Source organism: Chelonoidis abingdonii, chromosome 20 (genome assembly GCF_003597395.2).
Source record: "Chelonoidis abingdonii isolate Lonesome George chromosome 20, CheloAbing_2.0, whole genome shotgun sequence".
Classification (NCBI taxonomy): domain Eukaryota; kingdom Metazoa; phylum Chordata; order Testudines; family Testudinidae; genus Chelonoidis; species Chelonoidis abingdonii.
In genome coordinates this window covers 4,482,524-4,504,219 of record NC_133788.1, presented here as the reverse complement: position 1 = coordinate 4,504,219, position 21,696 = coordinate 4,482,524, and the positions used below count along the sequence as shown (strand labels likewise).

General features: G+C 46.1%; 1 protein-coding gene across 4 annotated transcripts in view; it reads right to left on the bottom strand.

Annotated features, from left to right (window-relative positions):
* LIG3 (DNA ligase 3) overlaps positions 1–21,215 on the bottom strand; it is a 28,955-nt gene extending 7,740 nt beyond the window's left edge. Inside the window, exons 1-16 of one of the 4 annotated variants that reach the window (XM_075073992.1) lie at positions 21,084–21,215; positions 20,130–20,500; positions 18,392–18,535; positions 15,637–15,834; positions 14,989–15,140; positions 14,031–14,197; positions 11,224–11,301; positions 10,934–11,102; positions 10,111–10,266; positions 8,270–8,401; positions 7,305–7,384; positions 6,470–6,557; positions 4,497–4,574; positions 3,509–3,632; positions 2,966–3,108; positions 780–854 (exon numbers count right to left, since the gene is read on the bottom strand). In XM_075073992.1, coding sequence (XP_074930093.1) covers positions 780–854; positions 2,966–3,108; positions 3,509–3,632; positions 4,497–4,574; positions 6,470–6,557; positions 7,305–7,384; positions 8,270–8,401; positions 10,111–10,266; positions 10,934–11,102; positions 11,224–11,301; positions 14,031–14,197; positions 14,989–15,140; positions 15,637–15,834; positions 18,392–18,535; positions 20,130–20,415 — 2,070 coding nt within the window. In that variant the 5' untranslated portion in view covers positions 20,416–20,500; positions 21,084–21,215. Of the gene's footprint in view, positions 1–775; positions 855–2,965; positions 3,109–3,508; positions 3,633–4,496; positions 4,575–6,469; positions 6,558–7,304; positions 7,385–8,269; positions 8,402–10,110; positions 10,267–10,933; positions 11,103–11,223; positions 11,302–14,030; positions 14,198–14,988; positions 15,141–15,636; positions 15,835–18,391; positions 18,536–20,129; positions 20,742–21,083 lie in introns of those variants that run through there. The other 3 variants (XM_075073989.1, XM_075073991.1, XM_075073990.1) reach the window with 3 other exon arrangements.
* Between the last annotated feature and the right edge of the window lie 481 nt (positions 21,216–21,696).

Sequence of the window (21,696 nt, the reverse complement as noted above, 5' to 3'; positions counted from 1 at the left end):
CTGGGCTGGGGCTGCCAGATCTGGGTGGGGCTGGGGATGAAGGGTTTGGGGGGACTCAGGACTGGGGCACAAGCTTACCTCGGGCGGCTCCTGGTCAGCAGGGGCGCTAAGGCAGGCTATATGCTGTCCTAGCACTGCTGACTGTGCTGCGCCCTGGAAGTGGCCAGCAGCAGGTCTGGCGCGGAGGTGCACAAGTGGCCCCGTGGGGCTCTTGCCTGCAGGCACTGCCCCCTACCCAGCTCCCACTGGCCGCGTGCGGAGCCAGCGCTCAGGGCAGGGGCAGCACGGAGCCCTATGGTCCCCCTGCCTAGGAGCCAGACCTGCCGCTGGCCACTTCTGGGCACAGTGCGGTGTCAGAGCAGGTAGGGAACTAGCCTGCCTTAGCCGGGCAACACTGCCAACGGGACTTTTAATGATCCGGTTGACAGTACTGACTAGAGTCGCCACGACCCCGTGTCTTCCATTCCACGACCCAGTACTGAGTTGCAACCCGCAGTTTGAAAACCACTGCTCTAAAGGTTTCTGTCTATTCTTCTCTTAATAGCAGCTTGGGCTGGAAACCTCAATTTTAAAAAATTTAAATCTTAGATGAGGTTTGATGCATCGGAATATTTTTCCCAAGAAAGGCTGCAATTGCGACATTGAGAACTTGTGCTTCCTTTCAGAGCCCCACCGTAGAAACTGCTCTGTAGCATAGAAAACCTCTGCCTTTGCTAAGAGATTAGTGCATTGCCTCATGCCAGCCCTGGAGAGCAGGATCTGTCCGAGGAAGCACTTGCCTTTGGGTCTGGAACAATGAAATCTGGATAATAGTTCTTGTTGATTTTCAGCCAGCTTGGAATTTTACTGGGATCCTAGAAGGCCAAAAGGACAGGATCAAACATAGGAAGGGTGATTATTACAACAATATGCCTGATAAAACACAAACCTGCAAATACGTATTGAAGGGGACATTAGCCCTCACTCTGGTTCTTGACACGCAGACAGAAAGCAGAAATCTGAAGTGCAGGCCATGCAATGTGTAGTGGGGTTAAGCAGGCAAGCATATCCATAGCTCTGCATGCTGGCAGAGCCTTTCCCCCCAGGGTCTACAATTTATGGTCATGTTTCATTTTGAAGGGACTTGGGGCTTTGGCACCACCTCTTTTGTATCCCACGAGAGGGGTAAGGAGTGAGGTTGTGCTTTGGTCAGAGACAAGCATTTCTTTGGCCTTTCAGTGTCTTTTATACCTCCCCCCCCAACCCTCCTTGCCCCTCCCGACTGATTGCTTGACCTTATCTCAGGAGAGGCGTTTGAGGCAGGACTGTCCTTCAAGCGTGCATTCGTATATTACACTCCCATTCTGCCCAGCAACACTAGCTCTCTCTTTTACCTCCCCCCGCACTCCCAATCTGCTTGCGGGCAGATGTAACAGTGTCTTTGTTCACACATATTAGTAAGAATATAAAAATATCAAAAATCAAATGGGTACACAAGACCCAAAATTCTCTCAGGCAAATATACAGGCCTGAATACGACATCATCACTAACACCTGGTAGATTTCAGGGGGAGGGATAGCTCAGTGGTTTGAGCATTGGCCTGCTAAACCCAGGGTTGTGAGCTCAATCTTTGAGGGGGCCATTTAGGCATATAGGGCAAAAATCTATTGGATAATTTACCTGGAGATTGGTCCTGCTTTGAGCAGGGGGTTGGACTAGATACCTCCTGAGATCCCTTCCAACCCTGATGTTCTACGACTTTATGATTAGCAACAGCTCACTGCATCTCCGCACAAGGGATCTCTACCATTAAGAGGCCAAGGTACTCCCTCATGCCCCAGGAAAGCAGGTACTGGGAGGCAGTGTATCCCTTAGATCGGCAGCAACCCCTCTGCTGATTTGGGAGACTTGGCTTCCATCTCTATGTTCATCCCATGTGAAGATTAAGTGTTTCCCCAAATGGTTTAACTCATCATAAATGGATTTTAGTCTACGCACATGTGCCAGGCAAAATGAATTCTCAGCCTTCTAAAATGCCAGGTAAATGCTCCAAGCCCAATATTTGCAAACTTGATCTTTAAAATTCTGCACCTAGATGACACAAAGTGACCTGAGAGATTGGATTTAGGCAGGGGTGGGCAAACTATGGCCCGTGGGCCGGATCCGGCCCCTCAGGGCTTTGGATCTGGCCTGCGGTGCTGCCAGCATCACATCCCTGCAGCCCCCTGGGTTTGAGAGGGGAGGGGGGTAGAGGGCTCCATGCATTGCCCTTGCCTCCAGGGACCATCCCCCACAGCTCCCATTGGCCAGGGAACCTGGAGATGTGGCAAGAGTCCTCTGCGGACACTCCCCCCTCCCCCGCCCCCAGGGGACACAGTAATTCCGGGAGCAGTGGGGGGAACAGGGATAGGGCAGGCATGCAGGGAGCCTGCCCTGGCCCCGGCGCGCGCCGCTGCCACCCCTCCTGTACTCCACCCCCCAACTCCCTGCCCTGAGCCCCTTGCTTGCACCCTGCACCCGTTCACCTCAATCCCTTGCCCTGAACCCCTTCCTGCACCCCACACTCCCTCCTGCACCCCAACCCCCTTCCGAGCCCCCTCATGCACCCCACACCCCTCCTCTGCCCCAATCCCTTGCCCTGAGCCCCTTCCTGCACACCACACCCCCTCCCACACCCCAACCCCCTGCCCTGCATACAATTTCCCCACCCCGATGTGGCCCTCAGCCCAAAAAGTTTGCCCACCCCTGGATTTAGGTGTCAAAGGCACTTGCATCTGAAAGTTGCGGTCTCAGCGTTTGTGAAGCAACTCTCCCATCTAGTGGCTAGTGAGGTTAAGTACAGCAAATCACACACACTGCCATCTCCGGCTTCATTGGAATCTCCAGTAGCCTAAATGGGAACTGAACAGCGAGTAGCCTCACACACTGACCTTGGATCCAAATATAATATGTGCCCTCCCAGGCACATGGCAGAGCCCCCCTCACCTTGCTGATCTTCACCATGTCCAGCTCCTTCTGCAGCCGAGCCAGGGTGGCATCATCGTGCCCACCAGAGCACTTTGTCACCGTGCACCATTTCTGGCTTTTGGGGTCATAGCAGCCCATGAGGAAAATGGACATCATCCCACCTGGAACAGGGAGCAGGGGGTTTCAGCATCGGAGTACCAGGAAGAGCCCACCACTTCACGGCACACAAAGAGTCATCAAGCTGAACAGTGGTTCCCAGTCTCTGTGATCCTTGGGAATTTAGGCTTGTGATGGGATTCCAGCCAGGCAATCCCCCACCCACAAAGCTTTACAATGAGCATCTGTCCATTGGGCCACAGTGCAGCAGCTGCCAACTCATTCAGCTATGCACACTGTAGCCCGTAATGGAGCTTGGCTGCTAGCTGTGGGTTACAGTACAGTACAGTACACACACACACACACACACACACACACACTGCCTGGAAACCAATGAACCAGAGATTTTTCTCCTACCTGAAGCATAGGCAAGTTATCGACTCACATTAGTTCGAGGAGACACACCTTTACTGCCTTGTCCATAGAAAGCTCCCAGAACCAGCAGGTCTGCCGTGTCCGCCATGGCACCTTCATTCAGATAGTCCTTTTTCACTTTTAGCCAGTGACGTTTACCGGGCTCATACGTACTCTGCAAATAAGCAAGAACGCTGAATCAGAAAGGAGCCCATTCAGATTTCTGTGCGGAACCATTTAAAAAAGTGGCCCACGACTTTTATCTTTACTTGGTCAGTGTTTCCACGACTGGTCCGTGGACTAGGCTGGTCCCAGAGAGCTCCTTGACACAATTTAGGAACGCAGCAAGTCAGTCCCTGGTATCAGAAACACCGTACTAGAGTACTTCAGTACTCCAGTTCAAAAGGAAAGGTTTAGACTAAGGCTTCCCTTGTTCATGAAAACAGCACCTACCAAAATCCAAGATGACATGACACTTCAAAAACAGGCTAATAATAAATAAAAGCCACAGTGTTTTCATCCATAGGTCTCAAATCACTTTCAAAGGGGATTAAAGTATCATTAGCCACATTTTACAAAGGGGGGAACTGAGGTATGGGGAAATGTAGTGACATGTCTATTGTCACACAGAGCCATGACTAGAACCCATGTTCCCTGACTCCCAGTTCAGTGTCAAGCCACTGGACTACACTGCGATAGACACAAAAGCACGATACAGCCCTGCTTCAGGGACATCACACGCATTTAGATCACCAGGAGACCAGATGGCAGGAAAACAATACGTGAGTGGAGAAGGAAGTGAGAACAACACTGGTTTAGGTAAGAAGCAGTGAGTAATCTGGAGCTCAGATGAAATCCACTGTATGGCATTCTCGACATAGTTCAAAGGCTTTTATTTACTTAAGAGCAGAGTTCAAGGAAAGATCAGATGAAAACAATTTTACATTACACATAGTGCAAACTTCTCCTGAGAAATTGTTACTCCAAGATTCCAGAGAAAGTCTAAGCAAGGAAAAATCATGACCATAAGGAGACTTGCCTTTACATCTTTCAGCACTAGTCCTTCCAGCCCTTCACGGATGACTCGACTGATCATATCTACCAGATCTGAAGCTTTCTGGAAGGAAAAGGCAACTGTTGTGATAAGATTACCCTACCAGATGGGGCTGTGTTCATGGACATTCCCGTGCCTACCATTATAGCTCTCAGGCTGGAGCAGAAATGCATAAAGAAAATGAAGTGACTGCAAGGGAAATGAACAAGAAGCCAATTTCAGCACGTGATTTTCAGAGAGACAAGTCCCACTACCTGCTTTTCTCTATTGTCAGTCTGGGAATGTAACGACTACTGCCACCAATCTCTCCAAACACAAAGAACCGTCATTGACCTTACAGTAAATGTGGTTATTCTAGGTGTGTCATCCAAATGGATTCCAATTCTGGTGCACGTGACTCCACACATGCGAGAGCAGAGTCTTTTGGCTGGCAGTGTCTTTTCGGGCTGCACTTAAGTCTTTGACATCCTCGTGCTCCTCACCTACAGGTATAAGCTGATGGAGCAGACTCAACTGTCCCTCAGTTCCTTCACCATATAGCATCCAGATGATATAAGACTCTGCTGTAGAGGAAGAGGAGGAGGGCTGGTCATGGAATCCACATGGACTACACACTCACTAAGGTAAGTAACTGTTCAAGTGATTGTCCACATGGATTTCACTTCTGGTGACTAGAAGGCAGTAATCTCATTGAGGAGGTTGATATTAGGAGTCTTATTTATGACAGCAGGACAGCTCTACCAAAGCAGGCATCAGATCTTGATGCCTCAGCTAAGGTACAGTGCTGCGTGAAAGCATGGACTGACATCCACCTGTTGAGACATCTCAAATCTAGAATCAGGTGCTAGCTTCCCTTGCTATCTAATCCCCAAGAAGATCAGTAAAACCTCTTCCCTCTGATTTCCAAACGCACCTCTTTTCACTGCTCCAAGATTTAGAAGGAAATCCAATTGTTTTAACAGTAGCGTCAGGGAATGAGGTGGGAAGAAAACAGCTGAAATTGGATGGAATACCCCTTGTTATAATTTCTAAGAACCATTAACCTGAGTCCAGGCCTCCCAAATATAAAAAAAGGTGTGCCAAAGAGGGGGCGGGGGAAAGGGGCATAAATCTTGGAATGGTTCTGATTGGCTCTCAATGATGGTGACAAACTTGCTGTGAGGTAGACACAAGGTGTGCAGTAGGGGAGAAAGAGGCAGAGGGCCTCCTGTGCTGGAACCCTGTTTCTCCCTCTGTGGCTCCGATGTCCTTTGCGCATTGTAGCAATAAGCAGAAAGTCACTGCTTCCTCCTAGGAGCTGGTGTGCAAACTCCCAATGAGTGGAGAGTGACTCTTGAATTTTTCAAAGCATGCAGGGATTCATCAGTAAATGCACTGAACATATCACAACCTTCAAATGGAAGGTCCCCAATAGTTATCTGGACCCCTCTCTTTCAGTATTTCCAAAGATTAGAGCCATGAAGCCCTACTCATGTTGATGGAAGGGGACACCAACCAAGCTGCTCTATCTGAAGCGTTTACTGAAGCCAGTAGCGATGTTTGGGCTACTAACTACCCCCTCACTCACAATGGATTTCAGTTTCTCCCCATGTTCTTGCAGGAGCTTCTTTAACTATACTATTAACTAGTCTATGAAAAATTGCACGGTGGATAGAGTAAGCGGATGGACATGACAAAGATTCCATATTGCTGCCACAGATAGCAAGAAATGATGAGCCCACTCCACCCTTTATGCCCTCAAGAGGGGCTGCACCTGCTCTCCTAAACACTGAAGGCCAAAAGAATCTGAGCACACCAGAAGCGGAATCTAGGAGGACTATCACTCAGATAACAATCACCACAATTGCACCACTAACTATACTGCTGTTCCATTAATCATGGGGCTGGAAAGTGCCCAGTTCATAGGCCAGAGAGATTACGATTTAAGATGCCTTTTCACTGGTTGAAACTGAACTCACTGTGACATGCTTCATCTCGGAGAAGAGTATCCGATTGGGGATTTCCACCATGTTATCATGGAGAAACTTCCGACGCTCACGCAAGGGCCTAAGAAACACAGTACAGACACATCAACCAATGAGAAGCAAAAGATCTCCATCGACACAAAGTACTAGTCACGTGAACATTTAAACAGCACTTAGCAAATGCCTTCCTACATCTATTTCCACATAGAGAAGTGGAAAGTTCTGTTTTTAACAACAACTTGCACTTACAGCACTGATAACGCAAGGATCTCAAAGTGCTTTGTCAATACTGAGCAAGCCTCTCAACCCCTCTGTGAATTAGGTGGTCTTCATTACACATTATGTATACATTATACAAATGAACTGAGGCAACAGGAGTGACCCGCCAAAGCTCACAACAGGAGTAGTTAGTGGCAGAGTTCTGAACAGAACCAAGAAGTCTTAGCTTCTACTCTGTTGCTCTTAGATGTTGACCACATTAGTAACACTAAAAATGTAGGGTGTTATTTCCTTCCCAGAATTCTGGCTAGAAATCTGTGACCTATATTCCATTTGCCAGTATGCCAGCCAGAATTTTGAGGAGGAAAATATGCAAATCTATCTTCAGACTAGGGTTGATATTTTCAAAAGTGCCTCACTTAACAGTTCAAATCCCATTTTCAAAAGGGACTTGGGTACTTAAGAGCCTAAATCCCACTGTTTTTCAGTGTGACTTAGGCTCCCAAATGCTTAAGTCAGTTTTGAACACGGAACTTAGGTGCTTTAGAAAATGTTGCCCTACACCTATTTCTCCATCCTGAATATCAGTGAGGCTGTCTGCCAAACACACCTGTCCATTAGGCTGGTCTCATTGAAATAGATGCAGTCAAACACGAACAAGCAGACATTGGCATCCTGGAAAGCAGCTTTCTGCAAAACAATTAAGATCAAAGAAATCAATCTGTTTTTACCATCAAAAGCTATTACACAAGCAGGAACACAGGAGAAATGTGACTATATGCAAAGTGCTCTCAAGCATACAGAACACTAAATAGAAAAATATTTTCCCCCCTCTTTAATCTTTCATGCTAAAAGTGTATTTTGCAACAGCCATAAACATTCCTACGAAGCCTGATTTAAATTTACAGTGTCTCTTTACGCACAAAACAGGAAAATAAAACATGTTAATTTCCAAGTGACCCGGTAATAAAAGCTACATGATATTAATGGCTTAAAGCAACCCAAGTAAAAGGAGTTACTGCTAGGAGGAAAACCCAAACAAACCTTCCATTGATTTCAGATAACCAGCTGCTTAGAAATCAACAAAACAAACAGTTCCAATTTAATTTTCAGTTTATGGCCCTGATCCTCACCTCAGTCTGAGCTTTAAAATCATACTGATATAGACCTAAAGCTCAGGTCAGTATCAGTCTGTCCTTTTTCACCTGCTAAAGAATGTTGCAAGCAATGGCAGAGAAGCCTGTAAGTGACTGATTTTTCCTGGCAATCTTTTTTTGATATCCATCCTGGGCTGAAGTTTCCCAAACATCTGGACCACCATTTGATCAGACGATCTTCTGATAATCTGGTGCAGTGTGCCTCAGCTGTACCTTCTAATTTACACTATCCCATCCTTGGGCCAGGGACCAGATCTTCCTCTAGTGTTTTATTCAACACTGGATATGTGAATGGCCCTAAGTGATAATGAACTGAATGACAAAAAAAAATTTAAGTTGACAGACTAAAGCTGGTTGTTCAGATGCGATTAACTTTCAGACTCCGGCAGCAACACATGGCAAGTGCCCACTTTGGTACCTTATGCACTCCAAGGGTCCCGAAGGGTAGCGGTTTGCCAGCTTTGTTGTCAATCAGAAGAACTTCTGCATCCAGGATCATACTATGTCCACCAGGGAAAGCCTGGGGGATGAAGTCCTTAAAATGGGCTACCTGAAAAAGCACACAGCAGTGACTTACTTTCCTTACACTCTAAGTCTGCCAAGCGGTCTATCTCATTCTTTTAGCAAAGATAGGGGCCCCCAACCCTTCATGCAGTCCTGGAAGAAAAGCAAACAGCAACACACACAATGTTTTCCACTCAGAATGCAATGGGCTTGGCTGGACAGCTTCTCACTATCCCAGCAGCAAGCAATTGTACACTGGAGAGAGAACTGAATCAGAGCTATAAACACATGGGAACACACCGGCAGTATCCTGCAGGAGGAGCAATTTCCCCTTTTCAACTTTGTTTAACAGATAAGGCTGTAGTATTAAATACACTGCAACCATCCATAACACAATGCCATTCACAAACCCCACCACATCCTACTGAAACTAATCCATGCCAGGATGGCAGCCAAAGCATCCCTGACAAAGAGGTGTCGGAGAGACTGGAGTAGGTACAAAGCAGAGGCAGAATCATAACCCCTCAGACTTTCCTGGAGAGGAAGAGGGAGTTATGGAGAAACATGGAAAGGAGAGGCAGGAGAGAGGAAGCAGGTTTGTATATAGGACATGAATTCTAGAAGATGGAGAGTGAGTTCAGACTTAGGCTTTCAGAAAAAAAGTCTGAGCCCCGACCTGTGCCTCACAGTATGAATCAGTTCTCACATGCCATAAATACTTCTCCTACCGTACATCTTACCAAATGGGACAAGCGTCCAGCATCATTCACCTGCTTTCACACACAGTGTCTCCGAATCAAAGCAACCACTAAACGTATGGTGTCAAAATGACACTCAACCCTCAGTTCCCAGCAGTTCCTGGGCATTTCCCACAAATTACAGGATTAGAAAACACACTTTATAGTGACAGACTCAAAGAGCTCAATCTATTTATCATAACAAGAGTTAAGGGGTGACTTGATTACAGGCTACAAGTAACTACATAGGGAACAAATATTTAATAATGGGCTCTTCAATCTAGCAGAGAAAGCTCTAACATTATCCAATGGCTGGAAGTTGAAGCTAGACAAATTCAGACCGGAAATATGGCAAGAATTTAGAATGAGGAGAGTAATCATTGGAACAATTTACTGAGGATACTGGTGGATTCTCCATTAGACAATTTTTAAATCTACATAGGATATTTTTCTGAAAGATCTGCTGTAGGAATTATTTTGGGGAAGTTCTCTGGCTTGTGTTGTACAGGAGGACAGACTAGATGATCACAACAGTCCCTTCTGGCCTGGGCCAAGATCTCACACATCCATACTGCACTATGCAGACCTTTTGACTTGGGTGTGCAGCTTGAGCTGTATCTACAATGCAAAATGACAGGGCTTGCACCCAAGGACTCAAGCTGTGACCCAACCCCCTAGAAGGGTCCTACGGATCCAGGTCCTGAGTGCTTGCTGACCCAAGTCTGACTGCTTTGGGTGTGGAAGAAAGCAGGGCTTAGGCTCAAACCTGAGTCAGAGCCCGGGCTTACTGTGCAGCATAGACATGCCCCAAGAGGTTAACAATGAATTCTGCCTAGAGTGTTGAATGCAGCTTTCAAAATTCATAGAACATTTGATATGGTACGCAATGGTCTGCAACAGACACCTGGGCTTCTTGGCTCCAGGGACTGCTGGGAATTCACAGTTTATCACATGAGCCCAGAGAGGAGAAAAGCAAACAGAAGGCAAATTACAAAAGGGAGCTTAGGACTCTACTTACTTTGTGAGGGAGGACGGGTTTGAGGCTTCGGCTGAAGTAGCTGAAGTGATCTCCATTCTTGTGGACCTGAACTCGCTCCCCATCGTATTTGATCTCTGCATACATCCCATTGGGGCACTTCTTCATTGCGTATTCGATTGACTTGCAGGCTTCAGCCTTATAGAAGACAGGAAAGAAGAATCCCACAAAAACTTCACTTGTGAACATAGTGACTGGAATTACTTTAAACTAGTTTTTTGGAATGACAGATTTCCTGCTGACGAGTTCCCCTTTAAACAGATCGTGTTATCAGGGAATATCTCCTGACCTTCAGACCAAGTTCTCTGTTTTTTAACTTAACTCAGTCAATCTTATTTAGAACTCTGTCTCACTCCATGTAACTCCACCTCTTCCAAATATTTAGAGGCTGTAAGTACCTTCTTCACCTCTACGGACCACTTAGCCAAGATAGAAATATTTAGTTCTCTTTTGTTCCAACAAAAAGAAAAACAAACTATCTGAAGCGTTGTGCCCCAAAAGAGCAGAAATGATTTTCTACAAAACTTTCCAAAGAAAAGCCAGAAGAAACTGAAGAAACGTGAGTTTCAGAGAGAGATTTTTGCTTATGTCACACATCACTACAGTAACACTTATATAACACTCTTTGTGCAGGCCTCTCCATGGAAGAGAAGTTTAAAGCTAGGTACTACATCTGTGCCTCGCACCCCATCTTGCATAACCATTTATGCATCTATTGATCTTTAAAGGTCAGAATCTCAAGACAGTTTGTATGAGGATCCTCATCTCTCCCTCCTATGTAAGGTACTGAGGAAATCCACATTACCAGCATGGGCTGAACAGGGGTCATCAGTGAGGCCTGCACGCTGAGGGTTCGCTTCAGACCTGGCAACTTCTCAGTCTCCTGCTGGTTCCTCAGCACTCGCTCCACCACATTCTGGAGATTGCGTGAGGCTTTGAATGCCTCATAAGCATTAGGATCTAAAGCATCCAACCTTTAAACAATTAAGGGGGAAAAAGAAAGTCACTCTCTCAAGCCAAGCCTCTCTGCAGACAGTTAAGGAGTCTGCTGCCTGCTTCCATTTTTATGTCTCAGACAGTAAATGTGGAACTCACACATGCTTTGCACCAGCATTCATTTTCAGATCATGCTTTATTAGCCGGATGATGCATTTCAGGTCATTCCCTGTGCACCTAAAATGAAAAGAGGATTCAATCAGAAGATATTCATCTGAACTACTCCTTCCCTTAATAATAGGGAAAGGAATCTGCTCCAAACCTCAGCACCAGAGGATAAACAATGCAGCAGAATGAGAGTATGACTACACAGAAGCAGAAGTTAAAGATGAGGACCCCCTTCAAATTTGAGTCCCATAGAGTTTTTAGCTTATATAGTGTCACTACAATAGCAGTTACATAACACAGCGTGGGCCTCTCTGCAGAAGAGCAGTTTAAAGCCACCAGCCCCCCAGTCACTGCAATGTACTTTCTAGAGCTCTGAATGACTGGGGAAATGAAGCTCCCATCACCTTCCTTGGAAAGCAAGGTGTGTAACTGATCTTACCGTTACATGTGTTATGAAAATCACGAGGCAGATGGCATAGCTGCATTTCAGTAATACCATCACTGTCCCATGTTGGAGGTATGCCCACTGTCTGCTGAAGTTACAGCAGATACAAGCCACACACTCAACAGGTCACAGTACTGAAATCAGGGTGTGTGGTATTGCTTGAAACACTTGCTCAGCTCCCAACAATCTATGCAAATAATCAAAAGAAATACATTAAGGGGATGGCTCAGCCAGTGACCTAAACTTTAGAATAAGGCTCCCAAACTCTCCAGAAGCATAGGTTCAAATCCCAGCGGGGTCAAAGCCTTTCATCCTTCAGTGGGAAACTGAGTTCCATGCAATTTACTGCATCTGTGGTGAGCGGGCTTTTAGAAGAGATAGTGTGTGAAATGTCTAGATATTAAAGATGCCACAGGATTTAACACAGGGATTTGCCCTTTTCTCACTGTTGCACAATGGGTTATTTAGCTGATACAGTCATCTCTAGGAGGAGGGCTATTCAGTGCTGTTCTACGCATATAGTTTGCAACGCAGTTTGCAATGATGTTACGTAAGAGGTCAGAGGATAGACTTCTTTGTATCAACCTTTAGACCAGCGTTTCCCAAACTGGGGTCTGCGAGGGTATTCCGTGGGTCCGCCAGCCCCTCCCTCCCTCCCCTCTTCTCCGTCCTTCCCACCACCTCCTGCATGCTGGGAACAGCTGTTCAGTGGCGTGCAGGAGACACTGGGAGGGAGGGGGAGGAGGTGATCAGCATGGCTGGTGGACAACGTAGAGTACCTATCCTCAGTTCCCCAGCATGCAGGAGATGTTGGGATGGAGGCGGAGGAGTGGGGACAGCACATGCTCGGAGGAGGGGGTGGGAAGAGGAGGGGCAGGGGTGGAGCCTTGAGGGAAGGGGTGAAGTGGGATTGAGGATGATTCTCTCAAGTCAATATTTTCCAGTGAGGGACAAAAGAGACCAACTCCAATACAAATTAAAGGAGAGTTTAAAAAGATTGAGAACATGTCGAACCTGGGAAAAAAAACGGAAAAACTCAAGAAGGTCTTGCTGCAAACTCCAAGGAATTCATTCTTTTGGCAATAACTAGCAATAGAATAAGAGCATATTTGCAGAAACCAAGAAACAAGTACTTGACACAGCCATTAGGAAAAGCAAACAGGAAGCTGGCCGAAGTAGAGCTCTTATCACACAGTTGAGAAAAAAATGATGGTAGTAACAGTTCCGTCTCACTGACAAAGAGGGTAAACACTGACTTCTGCACTATGTAGCATTCCTATCCACAGTCAGCTGAATCATGAACTAAGTCTAGATGGAACCAAGTATCGAATATTTGATTTTAGACAGATGAGTGACAAGTCTGTGTGGCATGGTAAATATCAGGGTCCAGATTTTTAAAAGTAATTTTGGGTGTCCAACATGAGATGCGTTCATGGATCCAATTTTCAGAAAGTGCTGGGCACTGCCAATCAGGTCCCTTTAAGGTATCAAAAGTTAAGCACTCAAAAATTGAGGCATTAAAAATAATTTGCTACACTGTAACATCTTGGCCCAAGTGTTTGTCATTATTCAGGTCTGGAAGGATCAATTCAAAAGTCTTACTATGGTCAAAGAACAAAAAATGTATGAGATTTTATACTCTTACAGGCCCAAAAATATATGGCTTGAAGGATTTCACGGTGTCCTTCAAATTTAATCCCTACAGTAATTCTATTTCTTCATATACAGAAATTGTAGAAAGATAGTTAACAACTTCATTCTGAAATGTAACGAATGAATGTAAGTTAAAAATACTGTAACTGGTCCATAGCCAGAAACCTATACGGTGACTGAGCAGGACACATTCCCAAGTTCTTTAGGGTTTCTCCCCTCACAGTGGCTGAGAACAGCAGCTTTACATACAGATTAGATCAGAAGTTTCTCTGTTGACCTTCTGCTCAGTGCTGGTGCTGGATGCTGACTTGATAGCCAAGACTGAAATTCTTTACACACAGCATGAGCAAAAGCAACACGCTCTCCACACTGATCGGTACTCAAATGAGATTCAACTCTGCCATTAAAGGACCCTTTATAGAGGCGAGGAGTAAGTTCAGTCTTAATGGCCTTTTCAGTCAGTAACAATTGCGGTTATAGTTTTTAATGTGCACACTTATCCACTAGGAACTGCACTGAAGCCAACACATTTCACACAGACTGTCAAAAAGCCAGAGTGCAAATACAACCAACGTGGGCTGGATTCAAACCAGTTATCTAAATGCAAGAGACAGATCCTTATCCCCTTAAAAAATAACCAGAACCACTCACTGGTTTGTGTTTACGGCCTCAGAGTCAGATTTACCAGTGTCTCACCTACCTGCTAGCGATATCCTGCAGCACACTTTGCTGGTCGTCCTCCTTGGAAAGCTTTGAAAGTTGAGTGAGGAATTCATCCACTTCCTGAATGGTAAGGAGACTTTTGGCAGCAGGAGAGCAGGACTTGCTCTCTTCAAAAAAGATGCGCACAGTTTCGGAAACATCTCCCTGTCTCCAACACAAACAAAACCAGGGTGTTTATCAAACCTTTGGCAGGAGACTAAGGCAAAAAGGATGGAGATGAAGCATGCGTCAATAATTAGATCTTTAGTAGGAGGGGGAAAAGGGAGTCTGACACCTGACCTCAGTGACTGGGTCACAACCAAAGAGCAAGGAAAGGCAACAGACAGCACTGGGATGGGTCCTCTCAGCCATTTCCTTTTTAAGTGGTATACGCAAGACACAGACATTGTGTCCTGCTGTCATCATATTTTCCACCACTGCAACATCTGGGGCCTTTAATTTCCTCACCATGAATCCAATCTTGTAGCATTTATGTGCCGTGAATTCTTGCTGCGTTCACTAGACAGTAGCACACTCTAAGCCTACAGAAGTGGACCCATCATCGTTGTTTGGGTTATAATTTTGCTTTTATTTTAAAGTAAGTCCTTGCAAAACAATCAGTTAAATGGGACAAAACAAGAACCCCTGGGGTAGCAACAACAAACATTTCAGTGTGTCAGGCGTGACCAGTGTATTGTTCATAACTTTTGCATTAGCATAGCTTTAGTCCTGGATGCTAGGGATTAACTGATGTGCATCGTAACGCTAGCCTGCATTCTGCTGAAATACCATTATACATTCCCAGTTTGTGGGAAGCTTCATTATGAAAGAACGACCAACTCCAGCTCTGAAATCTTACAATCCTTTCGAGTGAAGGGAAGTGTGCGTGGTTTCAGTATCAAAGGGATGAATAGTGAGAGATGAAATGAACATGCAGTCTCCATCCCTTTACTGACCTGCTCTAGATCTCGGACCATCTCCTCCTGGCTGCAATTGAAAATCCTGCTGAACAGCTTGACAATCTGCTTGTCGTTCAAGTTGTAAACACTTTTAATGACACCGGGTAATAGCAGCTTAATAGTCAGGTAGAGGTCACCATGGAAGCCATCTGGAAAAGTGCGTGTGCGTCATTAGAAACTGTCAGACATTAGTCTCAGTGACAGGCCACAGATTCATGTACGCAGGGGCCCAGCAGGTAAATACTAACTCTAAAAGACAGCAACACAACCATGGCCCACCATGTGTTGCCCTATGGGGTACTACTCTACATTCAAAGCACCTCCCAGTTGGTCCCCCATAGCTAATTCTGTTACTGCACATTTAGCACCAGCTACAAACATTTCTCCTGATCCCACCACAGGACCCAGTTTTATTGAACTTATTATCTAGATAACAGATGAGAGCAAGGCAGTCCACACCGTAGGCCCTGCCCACATCACAACAGAGACAAAAGTGGTGCAGTGCACAACTCTGTGAATCACATCTTACTCATGGACTTGACTGTCCTTTGTCCCCATCCCTGACAAAGCTGGGTGGCCTCTGCAGTTCATTATTTTCAGATGCCCTCCCAACACCAAAAAATCCCAAGCAGGAGTCACACACACCTCTTGCAGTTCCTTTTTGCAAGAAGTCCTGAATGATCTGCGTTTTCACATTATAGCTGGGCTTCTCGGCAACCATGGCGCACAGCTTTCTGAACTCCCGCAGCAAGCAATCTTTGTGCTTTGGGTCACACTTCTTTGCAGAGAGGCTAGACTTGTGGGGAGAGCTTTCAGGGACTTCATCAGAATTGCCCGGTTTAGCTGTACAAAAGGAGACACAGCATGTATTTAACTTTTAGTAAGCAGCTTGGGATGATATGGTACAAACTTTGAAGATGAGGGTCACTACTGTCCAGGCAAATGAAAAGCAAGAACAATCCCAACAAGCTGGCAAAGCTTCAAACCTGAGTAGTGAAGTGCACAGCACTGAGATTTGTAAAAGCACGATTAAAAATCTGAATGTGCATTTTTAACAAAAAATTCAACTACTTTAGCATGTACTTTGCACTCAGAGCACGAGAATTTTCTGGAATTTATGAAATAAAGTTAAAATCTCAATGAAAAATTGTTATGCTGACAGATCCTTTCATTTTATTCTCACTTTATATGCAATTCTCCACTCTAGCATCAGGTTTCCCCAACATTCTCACAGCAAAAGGCAATCTTCAGTGGAAGGAAAAGGCTTGACAAAGCTGCAGGCTCCCTTACAATCCCTCCCTAACCATTTTTCATTTCTTCCCACTCAACTTCCAGAGGCAGATGCCAAGATGGAGCCCATCCCATGAGCCACAAACTGGATCTGGACTCCTGAAGTACACCACAACTAGTTCATCCAAATAAAATAAATTCTAAGTCCCTGGATTTAACTAATCTGAAATTTGTTTTACTATGCAACAGGTGAACTTAAGGGGACACAATCCAATTTCCAGTTGCCTATGGATAAACTAGGTTCTACTGTAATAATGTAATTACTCTGTGTACCCAGTGAGCATCTGTTTGTCTTGATGTTACAGAGACAAGAAGACCAATACCCTAGCAATAACTTAATTAACTAAACCCAGGGCTCTTTACTGCTCACAAGGTGATCATTCCCCTCTATTCGACATTGGTGAGGCCTCATCTGGAGTACCGTGTCCAGTTTTGGGTCCCACGCTACAAGAAGGATGTGGAAAAACTGGAAAGTCCAACAAAAACGATTAGGGGGCTGGAGCACATGACTTATTAGGAGAGGCTGAGGGAACTGGGATTGTTTAGTCTGTAGAAAAGAAGAGTAGGGGGGGGATTTGATAGCTGCTTTCAACTACCTGAAAGGGGGTTCCAGAGAGGATGGAGCTTGGCTGTTCTCAGTGGTGGCAGATGACAAAACAAGGAGTAATGATCTCAAGTTGCAGTCAGGGAGGGTTAAGTTGGATATTACGAAAAACTTTTTCACTAGGAGGGCAGTGAAGCACTGGAATGGGTTACCTAGGGAAGTGGTGAAATCTCCTTCCTTAGAGGTTTCTAAGGTCAGGCTTGACAAAGCCCTGGCTGGGATGATTTAGTTGGGGACAGGTCCTGCTTTGAGCAGGGAGTTGGACAAGATGACCTCCTGAGGTCCCTTCCAATCCTGATATTCTATGATTCTAAGTTCAGGAACTAACCAGCAAATACTCAACTTATTACAGAAACTTTCAGTTAACAGGTTACCACTTGGGGGGGATGAAGCGATCCGCACAGCATCTGGACAGTTATATTCTGAAAACCATGAGAAATTTATTTCAATACTTGCCAACTCTGTGGTTTCCCTTCCATCACCCACAAGAAAGATGGATGCTCAATTTCTTAGAGCTACACTGGACAAAACTAGAAAATAGCATACGAGAATCTTATCTGGGCAAGAAAGACTGGGTGAAATAATGGAGTCTTTCCATCTCTAGCTTCTGTTATACAATTCAGAGCACGATGAAATAACCTACAAAAACAGAGTTTGTCAAATTCAGTAAACCATGTTTACTGAATTTTCATTTAGAAATGAAGTTTTTTCCAGTGGTACCAAGGCAAAGAAGGGCTGTGCCCACATTTCTGCAATTTTTAGGGAAAGTGATTTTACTTTAACAAGTGTCACTAAATATTAAAAAAAATCCCAGATTGTGTTCCCTGGTTTATTTCAGCCTCTCTTTCCATAGAAAAGGGTGCAGTTTCCAAATCTAAAAGGCTCTTCCAAGAACCAGCCAGGTAGTCAGTGTAAGTCACAAAATAAAAACACTCTCCACTTCAGTTAAAGATTTCAAAATATCATCATTGTTCATGCATACAACTGAGTCCAGATCCTGGTTCATATAATTTCAAATCAGAGCTTTTCCACTGACAGGTGCAGCTCCTTCTGATTACAGATAACCCAAGTCAACATTTGATCTAGATCAGTGGTTTCAACCTGTAGTCCATGAGCTCCTGGGGGTTCGCAGACTGTGTCTAAGATTTCCAATGGGGGGTGCATTTTTTAGGGGCTCACAAATGAAAAAGATTGGAAACCACTGATCTAGACTTATAAATACAGTTCTCCAGTCTCCTTACTCTTTCTGGGAAGATTTGGTAGGTTTTATCCCTTTTGTACACATCACCAAAATAATGCAAATGTCAGTTCTTTTATGACTAACAGCTTAGAAAACACTTAATATTGTCTACACAAAGTAAATAAAATATGAAGTTTTGTTAGCACTCAATCATTTCTTAGTCACTAGATATAAACTACTGAGGTTTGACTCAAATTGAAGCTCCACTGTTAATGCTAATATTATAAGAGGAATGAAGGTTCCCCCAGCACCAGCATAATTCCCACCTTTGAAGCCAGAGAATTTCTTTGGAGAAGGATTAGGGGTAACTAGTAGCTCCTTCTTGGGACTGGTTATCTGTCCACTGGGGGAGAGCTTCGCCTGGATAGTCGCCTTTTTCTTAGGTGTGTTCGCCGCCTTGGAAGTGGTCTCTGTAGAACACAGTAAGAGGTAAAACATCAGGTTCAAAGCAACCCGTAATCCCTCAAAACAAAATCAGGTAAGTAATTTACAACCCTTTGCAATGAACAACTTCTGTCAGAATTTACAAACAATTAACCCACAACACCTTGAGGGATGAGATAAGTAAACATTTTACAAATAAGAAAACAGAGTGGTTAAGTGATATTCCAAAACTCACAGCAAAACAGAGCTAGCTGTGAACGTTAGCCAAGATTTGAGGCTCCTAGTGTCTGCTCTCACCATTAGACAACAGTGCTTCCCTCTTCCACTCTTAGTGCTTGAATTCTGAGAATACATCTTCACTGCAGAGTTAACTCAGGCACTTGTTTAGATGTTGCCTCTAATCCCACCGATGCACATGTAACACACATTCACGTGAGTTTAGGGATGTTTTAAACTTGGGTTAACTGGCCCATCTGTGGGGACAGGCTAGAGTCTGGGTGCCACTTTCATTCAAGCTGGTAATCCTCCCCAAGGACAGACAAGTTCTCTCAACTCACTGGGAAATCAGAGCACCTCAGCTCACGGCAGTTCAAAGAACCATGGTATATGTTCCCAGAAGTTCTAGTGATACACAAGTGAGGGTGCAGCACCAATGAGGACACAATAACTCAGGCATGCTTCGTGGTACAGCTGCTCACACTTAAACTAGGCTAACCCAGGCAATCACCCAAGTTAACTCTGCCATGAAGACATACCCTGAGGATCACGGAGCAATGAGGAAGGATCCACTCCAAAGCCTTAGGTGCCACAAACTCTTTGGAAAAATATTAAGTTTTGATTCTTAGATGGTTTTTAAGGTAGCCAAGGTCTGTAACAACTGCAGACGCAATGCACTCATCCCCAGTGGAATGATACAAGGCTTCTCCTCTTTCAACAGCGATCACCGTCAACTGATTAAACAGCTAAATTATATGACTGACTCCAAAAGGTGAAAAATTTTCAAGGAAAAGACTTAAAGATGAGAAATTTGTGAAGGGAAGTCCTCAATTCAGAAGGGGAACAGAAAAAAAAAAAATCACAACTCAGTGGACTAACTGGTGTTGTAGAAAACAAAAGTATAGAAGCAATAGTGATGTTTGAAAAAGCAAAAGTAAATACTACCAATTTCAGTGCAAGCAGGCCATTTTTAGGAAAAATAAGATGGTAAAGGCATTAGCAACTAGATGACAGCAACTGAAAATGGTGTGTGGAATTACAGCATACAACACTAGCTTCCAAACCTTCTTGAGCAAGTAGATTAATTTAACCAAAGAATACTTGCTAGCACCTGACACCTCCCATTCGCTTGTACATGAGGGAACTCGGGCTTCTCCAAACACAGGTCCTCACACTTCTCAATCTCCAGGATGGATCACAGCACCACTGAATGGAAAGCAGCCCATCCTAGAGACTCATTATAATGCAGAGGAAGAGACAACAGACCTAGTCCCAAAGAACTGCAATTCCATTTACTGGTCCATACACTGTTGGGTAGGAATCACTGACATACAGCATTGCCTAATAATACAGATTATTAAGGCCCAAGACAACGTCACAGAGCTTCTACTTCAAGCATCTCACCTGATATATGCTGGTTTATCATATCTTTTTCCGGATCCTGGAGCTCTTCCCAACCCTCCAAGTCTGTGATGTCCTCAATCTTCTTTGTTGTGGCCCGAGCCCTCTCTAGCTTCTCAAAAATGCACTTCACATGGTACCACTCCTTCATTTCCCCACCTGACTCTGTGAAGGGGTTGGGGACCACCTTTCCAATGCGCACCATCCCCTTCAAGATCTTCTCCTTACATTTCTTGCAGCCGGCTGTGCCGCGCTTGGCGTAGTCCACGCAGTACCTCTGCTCCGCCATCTCATCAGGGACTGTGCAGCGCCTACGAGGCCAAACACGCAAAGCTGAAGCAACAGCAAACTCTTCAGCACAAGCTCCCCGGCTTCTGCTGGCAGAAAGGAGAGACTTATTTCTTACCAGCAACTGGGACCAAGTAAATGGGTTGGCCACAGGGAGACCCAGAAGGCAACTTTCAAATCTCAGCAGACAAGCCTGTCTCTGGGGCAAGCAAAGTCCTTCCCTTCTGCTTAGTGTCCTGGCAGTCTGTGAGAAGAGGACCTTGAGAACAGCAGGCATACAGCTCCCTCGATGTACCACTGAGTCAGGGGAAAAGGGGAACGAAATAAGGCACCGTCCTAAGGCTTTGAGCAGCGTAAGCTGCCCCCAAGTATTGTCCCAAGCGCTTTCCCTAGCTGAACGCAGAGCCACGTGAGCGAGCCACGTGCGTGCAGCCGGGGCAGGGCTGTTTGCGCACCCGCCCGCGCTCAGGCCCCGCCTGGGGAGCAGCCGCTCGCCCGGGCCCAGCTCGGCGGCCGGGGGAGGGACCCGGGCAGCCTCACAGCAGAGGCCGCTCTGCCCCTGCCCAAGCGACTCCGCAGCCGGGCCGGGACCAGCCCCGGGACAGGGGCCCGCGCAGCGCCAGCCCCTCCCTCACTTTTCCCTGACACGCCCCGCCCCGCCCCAGGCACCTGGTTCGGCAGCCGCCGGCAGGAGAGTCCGGGGACCCACAGGCCCAGCCCCCTAGGCCAGCGCCGCCGCCCCCGCGTCCCCTTTAAATCCGGGACTCGCGGCCACGCAGGCTGGCATCGCGCATGCGCACGGGCACGTGAGACGCGGCGGCTGGGCTGGGACAGGAATAGGGCCCGTGGCTAGCCCCGCCCTCTAGAACTGGCCTCGCCCCTCGGGAGTGACTCCGCCCCCAGCGTTAGACGCTCTTCCGTCTCCGGGCAGTCCGCCCGTCCAGGAGAGACCGCCCCCCCAATAGGGCCGCCAACCCTCCAGGATTGCCCGGGAGTCTCCAGGAATTCAAGATTAGTTTGTAATTAAAGACTACGGGATGTGATGACACCTCCAGGAATTCCACCAACCAAAGTTGGCAACCCTGTCTGTCAACAACGCCACTCTCAGAGTAGACCCCCACCCCCCTCAGCACAGATCCCGCCCCTCCAACACAGACCCCGCCCCTCATAACAAACCCCTCCTCCTCAGCACAGACCGTGTTCCCTCAACACAGACCCATCCCTTCAACACAGACCCCGCCCCTCATAACAAACCCCACCCCCTCAGCACAGACCCGCCCCC